We start from the raw sequence: 12608 nt of genomic DNA, 5'->3' as shown, positions 1-12608 counted from the left end.
CTCCTGTCAATCATACAGCTTTGACCTTAGGAAACCCCATATACTCCATATGTTCTATCACCATATACTCCATATACTCTATGAAGCCCATTTTAAATAGGCAAAATGGTTTCCTTATCATTGTATATATGTCATCAGTTTGACAGGATGCAGCAATGCAAAACACTGTTTTGCATTGATACCATCCTTTCAAGCTGATTCTATCTCAAGATGGAGTAGAATCTATTTAGCCATACTTATACTGCTGACTTCTTCTTAAAAAAAAAAAAAAAAAGAATTAAAAAAAATGTATTTTGTATTTGCATGCGTGTGAGATTGTTTTAAGTATAACTTATTTTTAGGCAAGCAGTTGAAATGAATTTACTTGGAACCAGGAGACTGATAGAAATATGTCATAAACTCCCTCATATAGCAGTGAGTATCACTTAAGTTTCTTAGGAGATGATCTCTTATTTTTGGTTTTGAATAAAAGTATGTGACTAAATATCAATAATGATAACTTATTTAACTTTTTAGGCTGTTGTTCATGTGTCCACAGCTTATTGTAATTGTACTAGAGATGAAATTGATGAAGTTCTTTATCCTCCTCCTGCAACTCCACAGCAAATAATTGAAACTACAGAGTGAGTATAAGTTTCTGCAATTTGTAAGATAATGTGTATTTTATCATTATAGTATCTCTGCAGTATAGTTGGAAAAATGAGACATGCACTCTTCCATTGGGAAAAGACCTAGATTCAATTCTCATTTTGAAAGGAATTTTTTTTATAATCTTTTTCAAATGAACATGAATTAGTAAGTCTCACATGGAGGTAATACAATTTTTTCATCCTGTATTACAAGCTAATCATCCAGTGAACACATGGAATTAATAAACAAATATACTGTTTAGTTGTAGTAGTAGTAGTAGTAGTAGTAATAGATCACATAATGTAGTGTGCCGCTGAGTGACTTACCAATAGATTCCGAAGGTGATGACAGTTGTTTTGTTGGAAAGCCAATACAGTCCACTATTTGGGATTAAGGGGTTGCCATCCTTATGTATTTTAGGAAGACTATTGAGATGAGGCAGATGGGCATGATAAATTCATAACTTATCAACAGCAATGTCATCCCTTGATGATACATTGTTTAATAATTTCATTTAATTTAATCATTTGACTTTCTGTTAATTATTTTAAATAATTTTTATCTACACAACTTTACTACAATTCTTCCTTTGAACTCTAATAGTGTAATATCATATACTTTGGCAGCATTGACCAGTAGCAACCGAGACACAAGCTAATGTACACATGATTAATGACTCATCATTTTAATTCATCTTTTGAATGTAGTTAACAGGCCTATCTCCCTGACAACATAACACTGGATGAAATATATTGTAGTATTTGCATAATTTCTATATAATTTTTGTTACATGTATAAGCCAAAAAGTTATTTTAATGTGCAAGTCATCATCCTAATCCACCCATGTCTCGCTTATTATAACAATTTTGAGGTGAATAAATTCAATGGAACCATTTTAATTCATTATCCTTGTTTCCAATACTTCTAGCATTCTCGATCTATACAGGAATAGAGATGGAAGGGCATGTTATATTTTGTTAAGAGAGAAAGGGTAAAACGGAAGGTGCTATTGATGATAGAAAAAGAGTTATGTCCATACAAAGTAGACATGCAAGGGGAAAATAGTGGTGGTGGTTTTGAGGCATGTGATGTGAGATAGAAGTGAATAGAATGAAATACTTCATTGGGTGTTGCTGTACACCTGGTAATGTGGAGAATAGTGACCATGAAATGTATAAGCAAATTAGCCAAGAAAATAGGAAAAGGGTGATTTTAATTATGGCAATATAGATTCAGATGAAATAGCAACCATAAGTAAAGAAAATAAAGGAAGTAAAGAAAATGTAACAAGCACACAAGAAATGAGGGGCTTAAATTTGATCATCTCATCAGAGAATATCATTTTAAATGAGGTGTCAAATCTCTCTCTCTCTCTCTCTCTCCAGTTGGTGAGAGTGATCATGAGGTGGTTACCTGGGTGGTTGTCAGCCATGTGAGGATTTCTGTAAGTAAAGAAAGGGTATATGTGGAGCTACAAGGCTGATGATTATGAGAAGCACAGGAAGATAGCTTGTACCAGCTGTAGCATGGAATGAGGAGAAAGAAGTCATTATGGAGGCAACTTAAGATGAGTGGTAATAATCAATTTCATGAGGAATACAAAGAACAGGCAAGGATGGTGACTCAGTTGGTAATGCTAAAAAAATTGCAGTGTGAACAGCAGTTAGCTAATGAAGCCAAAAATCCCTAGAGAGGTCTTTATGGAAAGGAACACAAGTAGTCAAAAGATGTCATACAGTATTACTAAAATATATTGGGTTAGAGATAGCTGTTGAAATATTTCCAACTTAGTTATGCTATACTGCAAATTAAAGATGCCAAGAAATTATATTCTTGGTTTAATCCTTTAGATCGAAACTGGTCTAGGTTAGTGACCCTTCCGATAATGCATACATTATACATTAGTAATAATATTTTTGGTTTACAGATCAAGTGTTGATCAATTTTATTAACTTAACCAACTAGTTTCACCAAACTTTAACTGTTGGCATCTTCAGGGCACTTACATATAGGTTGAAACAATCTCACAATTATGTGTAACTATAAAACTGACAAGAATAACTGTAAAAAACTGACAGAATAATTACAAATAAAATAGTATCGAATGTGCTAAAATAATACTCCCAGAGATATGGAAAACCCTAATCAAATCTTTAAAAACAAAAGAAATAAACTTTAATACAAACTACAGAAAGTTCCTCAGCAACAGCTAGCTAATCTTGTACATGCAATACGTGTTGCACGCACGTTTGATACTATTTTATTTGTAATTATTCTAGTCAGTTTTTTACAGTTATTCTTGTCAGTTTTATAGTTGCACATAATTGTGAGATTGTTTCAACCTATATGTAAGTGCCCTGAAGATGCCAACAGTTAAAGTTTGGTGAAACTTTTATTAACTTAACTAGTTGGTTAAGTTAATAAAATTGATCAACACTTGATCTGTAAACCAAAAATATTATTACTAATTCTCAGGATCAAGAAAATAAACCTTCATTATACATGTCCATAAGGATATATGCTTTGCATTATTGGGACACTGAGGAAAGTGATATGAAGTCATTAGCCTCTATATTCGAGTTGCCCTGTCATGAAGTTACTTCACATACAAACTTTGTTTGTTTACACTTGGATAAAGAATTAAATCAAGAATATAATTTCTTGACATCTTTAATTTATTGCAGAATAAAAAAAGTTGCATGCTCATGATCAGTATAAGGAGCAGGTGAGATGGTGTAAAAATATCATGGTGAGTGTTGAATTTAGTATGACTCAAGGAATTTCAAAAAGTTGGACTTAACTTATTTAAAATATATACAAAAGCTTCTGAGCTATACGAACACATCCCATCCAAAATATTCTCCTCCTGCCTTATTCTCAGCATTTTCTCCACTTTTATAAACATCTCTGAAACTGTTCTGAAGGAATGGCTTTGAGTTGTGTAACCTTTGTTCTTAAAGTACAGATTTTAGTGTAGAGAGAATAAAAAGAAGTAACAGAGCACCAAATCTGGTGAATAGGATAGGTGAGGTATGATTGTGATGTTCTTTTGAGTCACACTTGGAAGTTGAAAGAGCTGGTCTCAGCATGAACTTTTCAGCAATCTCCCATATTTCCAAATCTTCTGTCAAAATTTGGTGACAGAATCCAAATGGAGATTCCTGTTTTCACAAGCTAACTCTTGAACAGTAATTCACTGATTGTTGATAGCCTTTTTGTGAACACAAGCCACTAAGTGTGTGTGTGTGCACACACTTGCATGTCATCCACAGTCAAATTTCAACCATCTTGAAACCTTTTGAGCTACTTGAATATATTTTATCAGATCAAAACTCAAGCATTCTGAAAGCTGTTTGAAGCAGGTTGTTCATTAATTCCTCAACTTGGGACACTCAAACAATAAAAAAACTTGTGTTCATTCATCAAACTACTGTGGCCAATGGTAATTACCCACAGTAATTACCAACTGTCCATTTTCTTCATAATAATAATAATTGTCCTGGAAGTTTTTTGAACAGACCTCATTTCAACTGAAGGAGAGTTAGATGATCTCATATGGAGGTACTAGGATTTACATCCCCTTTACAGGCAAATCAGCCAGGAGAGCACATGTAATTTACATACAAACAAAATTTTGGTGCCGTGTGGTAGATGATCATTGTGGAATTGTTTGTTTTGTTGATTAAGTAATAGAGATGGCAAGTTTTGGGTAGTAGAGTAGAATGCTCTCCCCTGGAGGTGTCACATAATAATAACAATTGTCATTTTTAAAGTAGGAACCTGGCTTGTCAAGCTGAAATTATTCACTCTCCCTGGAACCACCATCTGGTAAGCAGCGAAGATACAAAAGGAGACAAATGTGTTTAACTTTTTTAAATAACGAAACCTGTGGTGCGTTCATAATTAGAAGAAACACAGTATAAACCACAGTGAAAATTATTTAATTGTAAATATTTCATCCTAAGTATCTTAGGACATCATCAGTACAGTATTTAAACAAAAATGAGAAATAACATACAGTTAGGGAGCATGATTAAATTTTTTTTTTTTGTACTACTTTAGCACGTTATGCACGTTTTCATGAGATTCTATTGTAATCATGCGCCCTAACTGTATGTTATTCCTAATTTTTATTTAAATACTGTACTGATGATGTCCTAAGATACTTAGGATGAAATATTTACAATTAAATAATTTTCACTGTGGTTTATACGTGTGTTTCTTCTAATTATAAATGTGTTTAAGTAGTCAACTTGCTTACCATAGTATATTGTAATCCTTAGGAATTTACATAAAAATGTGCATATATTACTAGGCACATTTTTATGTGCATAGTAATATATGCACATAAAAATGCAAAAACATTTTTCTGTAAAGTTTTTATATATCTTTTTCTACTTTCCAATGAGAAACTCTGAAGTTAATAACTGAATGACAGTATAACTGGAGGTCTTATTTGACTGTTTTGTATGCATATCCTTTGCAGCAGTTTAACTGCTGCAAAGGATATGCATACAAAATTCTTATACAATTCTCTCCAGTCAATGTCATCTTACTATATTCATTAACATATCTGGTTTAATCCTTTATCCAAGTGTAAGCAAATCAAGTTTGCACCTGAAATATTTTCAGGACTGGGGCAACTCGTGGTAAAGTTGGTATAAGTTCTGATCATTTGCTTTAGTATTCCATAATGCAAAGGATCACTACCCAGACTGGTTTCCTCAATAGACGAGACCTCAATAAAGGTTTCGACCTTTACTGAGGTCTTGTCAGTGGGAGCTAGACCCAGAGGTGGTGATGCTAAGATGGAAGGATTGCAAAAGTCATATCACCATATACCAGTTGCCAAAAGGTCTCAACACCTAATTATTAAAATTCTCTGGATTAGAGATAGTCGATGAAAGTTTTTTTTTGCTTGGCTATGCTACCAATTATATATTTGGTTTAATCCTTTATCGAAGTGTAAGCAAACAAAGTTTGTGCCTGAAATATTTTCAGGAATGGAAACCAGTCTGGGTAGTAATCCTTTCCATAATGCATAGCATTTTATATAACCATAAGGATATGTGCTTTGCACTATGGGATACTAAGGCAAGTGATCAGAACTTATACCACCTTTACCACGAGTTGCCCCAGTCCTAAAAATATTTCAGGCGCCAACTTGGATAAAGGATTAAACCAAATATGTAATTGGTAGAATAGATAAGTAAAAAAAAACTTCATCTACTATATTCATCTTTTTTTGCTGGCTACTCCCTGGGATTTTTTTTTTTTTTTTTTTTTTTTGGCTTCATTAGCTAACTGCTGCTCATACTGCACTTTTGCTATCCTTACTTCTGAGTCACCATCCTCGCCTGTTTTTTTTTTTTTTTTTTTATCTCTCAGGAAATGGCTATTACCACTCATCTCTTGTTGCCTCCATAATGCATTCTTTCTCTATATTGCATGCTTAATTAGTTAATACTTTCATTTCACACCTACCTTATTTAATCTTCTGACCATTTGAATACATCTAGACATTGCTTTTAAATCTAGACATAGTTCTCAAACAGCAATATTACCCAAGCAGCATTGATTTTCTTTCCACCCAACTTCTCATTTTATGCTACAGCTGCATGCTATCTCCTGAACTTCTCATAATCACTAGCCTTGTAGTTCCTCACTCACAGAAGTCCTTACATGGTTGGCAACCATCCAGGTAATCACTTCATTGTCACTCTCACCACCTGGAGGGAGTTTGATACCTCATTTATAATCATCATCATCATCATCATCAAATTCCTAATATATACCATCAAGGGGTGTACAGGATATGATAGTACTACATGAAAACTTTACATCATTACTAACTTCCTATCTATAATTTTTTTCCAAATCAGTCTGTTATCTGTCAAGACTCCAACATTATTATTATTATTATTATTATTATTCACGCCTCCATGGAGTCAAAAGACTCATTGTGGGAGGTCCTTCCTAAGAAACACAAAGTCTATCAAGACTCATTGAGGAGAGGTCCCCACCCTCAGAAACACAAAGTCTATCATACCACTCCTTAAACTCATTGACCGTTCTTGCTCTCACCACTCCATCACGCAATGAATTCCATGGTTCAACCACCCTCCATGCAAAGAAACCACTCCTCACCTTCCTGCAAACAGTTTCCTTTCGTAACTTCCAGGGTTGGCCTCTTGTCATCACTCCTTCCCGCTATTCAACCAAGCGAAAGAACTCCCAAGTGTCAACCCTGTAACCACCTCCCAACAGTTTAAAAGTCTCAATCATATCACCTCTCCTTCTATCCACCAAACTCTGCAGTCCACACTCCCTCAGTCGATCCTCATAACTAACATTGTACAGTCCCAACACCATCTTTGTTATCCACCTTTGTACCCTTTCCAGAGTAAATTTATTCCTTTGAAATCCTGGGAACCTAATCTGAGAACAATAGTCGAAGTGTTATCTGATCAGAGACTTATACAACGGAATGATAACCCTTTTATCTCTGCAGGTCACTGTCCTTCTCATTATTGCAGCAACCCTCTGTGTTACCCTCACCACATTTGTAATATGTCCCCTAAATTTCAGGTTTCTATCGATCATCAACCCCAGATCTCTTGTCTCCCCTATTTCATCCAGTGTAACTCCTCCCATAGAGTATCTAGCATCCCATTGATGTTTCCCAAACCTCAAGACCTTACATTTTGCTGCATTAAACGGAAACCCCCATTCATTTGCCCATCTATCTAGCTTATTCAAATCCTCTTGCAGGGCTACCACATCTGCACCATTACTAATAATCCTTCCCAGCTTTGCATCATCTGCAAATAACTGAATATGCCCTTGCAATCCATGGACAATGTCATTGATATAAAGGTTAAACAATATAGGTCCCAGTACTGAGCCCTGTGGGACCCCATGTGTAACCCTCTTCCTCCTTCAAACTGTCCCACCATACACAACTCTCTGATACCTATCGGACAGCCGATCCTGAATGCAGTTGACAGATCTGACATCCAAACCCATGTGCTGCAACTTAAATATCAGCTTATCGTGGGACACTCTGCCAAATCCTTCGCTAAGTCTAATAAAATAGCAGTATATGCCTTTCCCTCATCTAATGCTCTTGTAACTTTATTATAAAAGGCTAGCATATTGCTAAAACAAGAGTGCCCCTTCACAAATCCATGTTGACTCTCATGGATAACACCACCCTCATCTGCCCAATGCTGTATACAATCCCTGACTACTTTCTCCAAGATCTTACCAACTACTGATGACATGCAAACTGGCCTATAATTAGACACTTCCAGTCTGCTACCACCCTTATGCAATGGCACTATCTTACCTTCCTTCCATTCCATGTGAACCTTTCCTGCAGCCAGACTTTCATTGAAAAGCAAGGTCAAAGGCACTGTCAATTCCCTAGCATATTCTTTCAAAACTCATGGTGAAATACCATCCAGTCCCACATCTTTACTGACATCCAGAGTACTCAGTATTTGAAAGATGCTCTCCTCCTGTTCCTCTAAACCTCAAACCTGACCTATCCCTCTGGTATTAAAAGTGAATCCTCCAGGATGAAATACTCCAATAAAGAGTTCATTGAACAATTCCACTATGTCCTCTGCATCAGTCACTTTATTCCCATTTTTATCTCGCAATATCATTCTTCCACAGTCATTTCTCCTCCTACTGATCACATAGCTAAAAAATTCCCTAGGATTTTCTTTGGATCTTAGGGCCAATCTCCTCTCATATTCCAGTTTCGTGTTCCTTACCACACTAGTCACTCTTCTGGCCTGTGTTTTATATTCCTAATGCATCTTCTCTTCACCTGTCTCCTTATATCTTTTCCATAGCCTCTTTTTCGCATGCAATTTCTGTTTAATATTGTTTGTCATCCACTTTGCTCCAAATTGTATCCTCTTCTTCACTCATGGTATATAACTTACCATTGCTGCTAACAAATATTCTTTCACAATTTCCCACGCACTAATGATATCCTGGCCTTCCAATTCCTCCCTCCATGAAACTTCCCCAAGTTGACGTTTTAGACTATTATAATCGCCTTCCTTATAATTCCATATACTTTCCCGTCTCTTTGATACTCCTGCATGTCTATTCATTTTCCAAGTCAAAACCATATGGTCACTGTCTCCAACTGGTGGGAGAGATGTCATGTCAGTTATTATCAACTCTTCTGATGCTATAACCAAATCCAAAACTCTTGAACCTCTTGTTTCCTGTATTACATGTTGCCTAAGACATTTGTCCCTCAAGACTTCTACCAGAAATTCCATTCCCTTATTGCTACATGCATCTTCCTCTCCCCAATTTATGCTACTGTAGTTAAAATCTCCCATAACAATCATTCTTCTTGCACTTGCCAAACTCAAATGTCTAAACATCTCCAGGTCCCCACCCTCTGTGCTCCTGGGTCTGCAGCAACAACCCACTAAATAGACTGTCTTGCCCACCTCTACCCCTCACACCATATGCTTTCAAAATCATTAGTGTCACTACCTTCCAAAGCCTCCACTCTTAGTAGACATAGGTCGTCACTTATCATAAGCAGTACTCCACAACCACACTTTCCCTTCCTATCCTGCTGAAAAATGCTGTACCCAGCGACTTCTATTCTTGTTATTGTAACCTCTTCTGTCAACCATGTCTCAGTGATCCCAATAATTTTTGGCCAGGCTAATGCTATCTGCACCACCAATTCCTCTCCCTTATTCCGGATACTCCTGGCATTAGTATAAAGCATATAAATGCCGTTGTTTCTATACCCAGCATGATCCCCTCTAGACTCCACTGGGCTCATTGTTACCTGATGTCATCCCCCCCTTCTCCCAAGTATCCATTCCCACAAGAGGCCACCCCTGCTACCATCCTCCCTGGGACACACTGACTCATTCAGAACAGCAATCTCTACAGATGCCTATGTCCTTCCTCATTCAAATGTAAATGGTCTCTTACATACAATTCCTCTCTGTCCTCAAATGCACTCCAAACATCCACATATTCCAGTACTCTTTTGTTACTCATTCTAGCTATTATGTCATTCAATATTACTGCTCAGCTCATCATTATCATAGCTAGGCAACACGCACACCATCTTTCTTCTCTTTATCTTCTTCCATTCAGCCTCAAGCAAAAATGTGATATCTCTCATTGCACGACTTACATTACTGCCCAAGTCATTTGTTCCTACCATCACAGTCATCTCATTCACCCTTTCACCTCTCTGAATTGCCATTGCTCTTTCTATCGTTCCTCCTGGCAAACAGTCCTCACACATCCTATCTTGAACACCACGGATCGAGTCCCAAATACATTATACCTCTTACCATTCCCTCTCTCCTATTATCAGGTCTTATATTTTTGACTTCTATGTCACTTTTTACTGTATCAATCCATCTATATCATGGTCTTCCTCTTGGTCTTTTTCCTGCCAACCTGGCAGAGAACACTTGTTTTATTATTATTATTATTATTATTATTATTATTATTATTAAACAAGACCTCATGGAGTCAAAGACTCATCTAGGAGGTCCTTTTATCTCACACACATCTCATCATACCGGGTCTTAAACACATTCAAACTCCTTGCAGACACCACACTCTCAGGCAAGGCATTCCAATCATTCACAACTCTGCACGAAAAAAACCTGCCTCTCACTCCCCTACTCACACCCTCTTTATACAGTTTCCAGGTATGACCTCTGGTTCTCCCCTGATCTCCCACTATTCTCTGTAGAACTTCTCCACCATTGATCCTATAACAACCCCTTACCAACTTGTAGGTCTCTATCATATCTCCCCTCTTCCTTCTCTCCACTAGACTCTGCAAATTACATCTTTTCAATCTTTCCTCATACTCGACATTCCAGAGGTCAGAAACTACCTTAGTCAGTCGCCTTTGGACCCTTTCCAACATCTCTTCATCTTTCTGAAAACCAGGTGACCAAATCTGGGCACAATAGTCCATGTGTGGCCTAATCAAAGCCTTATACAATGGAACAAGAATCTCCCTACTTCTACACGTCAGTGTCCTCCTCATCATTCCCAGAAGTCTTTGTGTTGTCTTCACAATTTTGGCGATGTGTCCCCTAAATTTTAGATCCTTATCCACTATCACTCCCAGATCTCTTATTTCCTCTACTTCCAACAATATATTCTCACCAAGCATAAATTCTGCATCCCATCTTTGTTTTCCAAATTTTAAAACCTTACATTTTGCAACATTGAACTCACATCCCCATTTGCTTGCCCAATCACTCAATTTATTCAAGTCTTCTTGCAAGGCCACAACATCTTCACTACTCTTTATGGTTCATCCCAACTTTGCATCATCTGCAAACAACTGAATATCTCCATCCAAATCTTCGCCAATATCATTAATATACAAGTTAAATAGTAATGGCCCTAAAACAGATCCCTGAGGCAATCCACTAGTGACTTTCCTTTTCCTGGATATTGCACCCCCATACACAACTTGTTGATACCTATCAGATAGCCAGTCTCCAATCCAATGCACTAATCTAATATCCAACCCCATCTGCTCTAGTTTGACTGTCAACTTATCATGAGGTACTCTATCAAAAGGTTTTGCAAAATCCAAGTATATTACTGTGTATCCTTCTCCTCTGTCCAAGGAAGCAGTCACTTTATTGTAATAAGTAAGTAGATTACTAAAACACGACCGCCCTTTAGCAAATCCATGCTGTCCATCAAAGATTATACCATTGTTGTCAACCCAACTCTGGATCCTAGTTCTCACAGGCTTCTCCAACAACTTAACCACAACACCTGACACACAGATCGGCCTATAGTTTGATGCTTGAGTTCGATCACCTCCTTTATGAAGTGGCACAATCTTGCCCTCCTTCCACTCTTTAGGGACTTGACCAAGTGCAAGACTCGTATTAAAAAAATATGTCATGGCAGGTGTCAACTCTCTGGCACATTCCTTCAGAATACGCGGTGATATATTATCAAGTCCCACAGCCTTATTTACATCTAGTTTACTCAACTCCCCAAACACCTCTTGCTCACTTACAGTCAGTCTCTCCTCCCCATCATCAACTACTCTTAATCTCTCCATGAAGTCACATTCACAAGATTCAAAGATCTTTATGAACTGCTCATTAAGGATCTCCACCACACATTCTGCAACAGCTGTCTTTATACCATTTCCTCCAATCAATGTCATCCTTCCATAATCATTCTTTCTTTTGCTGGCTACATATCGAAAGAACTCCCTAGGATTCTTTTTAGCTTCATTAGCTAACTGCTGTTCATACCTCTCTTTAGCTACTCTCACCAACCAAGTCACTCTCCTTGCCTGGTCTTTGTAGAACTCATGAAATTGGTTACTTCCACTTCTCTTATGCTGCCTCCACAATGCCCTTTTTCTCTGTATTGCATGCTTAATCTCTTTATTCATCCATCTCACATCTAACTTATTTAACCTTCTCACCCGTCAGTCTTACAGTCAGTCTCTCCTCCCCATCATCAACTACTCTTAATCTCTCCATGAAGTCACATTCACAAGATTCAAAGATCTTTATGAACTGCTCATTAAGGATCTCCACCACACATTCTGCAACAGCTGTCTTTATACCATTTCCTCCAATCAATGTCATCCTTCCATAATCATTCTTTCTTTTGCTGGCTACATATCGAAAGAACTCCCTAGGATTCTTTTTAGCTTCATTAGCTAACTGCTGTTCATACCTCTCTTTAGCTACTCTCACCAACCAAGTCACTCTCCTTGCCTGGTCTTTGTAGAACTCATGAAATTGGTTACTTCCACTTCTCTTATGCTGCCTCCACAATGCCCTTTTTCTCTGTATTGCATGCTTAATCTCTTTATTCATCCATCTCACATCTAACTTATTTAACCTTCTCACCCGTGGTATACATTTAGACATTGCATCCACTAAATATTTTTTGAAAATTCCCCAAGCTGC

The 12608-nt window shown here is 37.2% G+C and overlaps 1 protein-coding gene across 1 annotated transcript in view; it reads left to right on the top strand.

Annotated features, from left to right (window-relative positions):
• LOC150092519 (putative fatty acyl-CoA reductase CG5065) overlaps positions 1-12608 on the top strand; it is a 421409-nt gene that overhangs the window by 143510 nt on the left and 265291 nt on the right. The window contains exons 4-5 of the mRNA XM_090414223.1: positions 342-414; positions 517-623. Coding sequence (XP_090270349.1) covers positions 342-414; positions 517-623 — 180 coding nt within the window. The remainder of the gene's footprint in view (positions 1-341; positions 415-516; positions 624-12608) is intronic.

Source organism: Typopeltis vanoorti, chromosome 25 (genome assembly GCF_054136105.1).
Source record: "Typopeltis vanoorti isolate ZY-2024b chromosome 25, IOZ_Tvanoo_1.0, whole genome shotgun sequence".
In the NCBI taxonomy this organism is placed as follows: Eukaryota; Metazoa; Arthropoda; class Arachnida; order Uropygi; family Thelyphonidae; genus Typopeltis; species Typopeltis vanoorti.
Note: the sequence above shows the minus strand (reverse complement) of the source record. Positions and strands in the feature narration are given on the sequence as shown.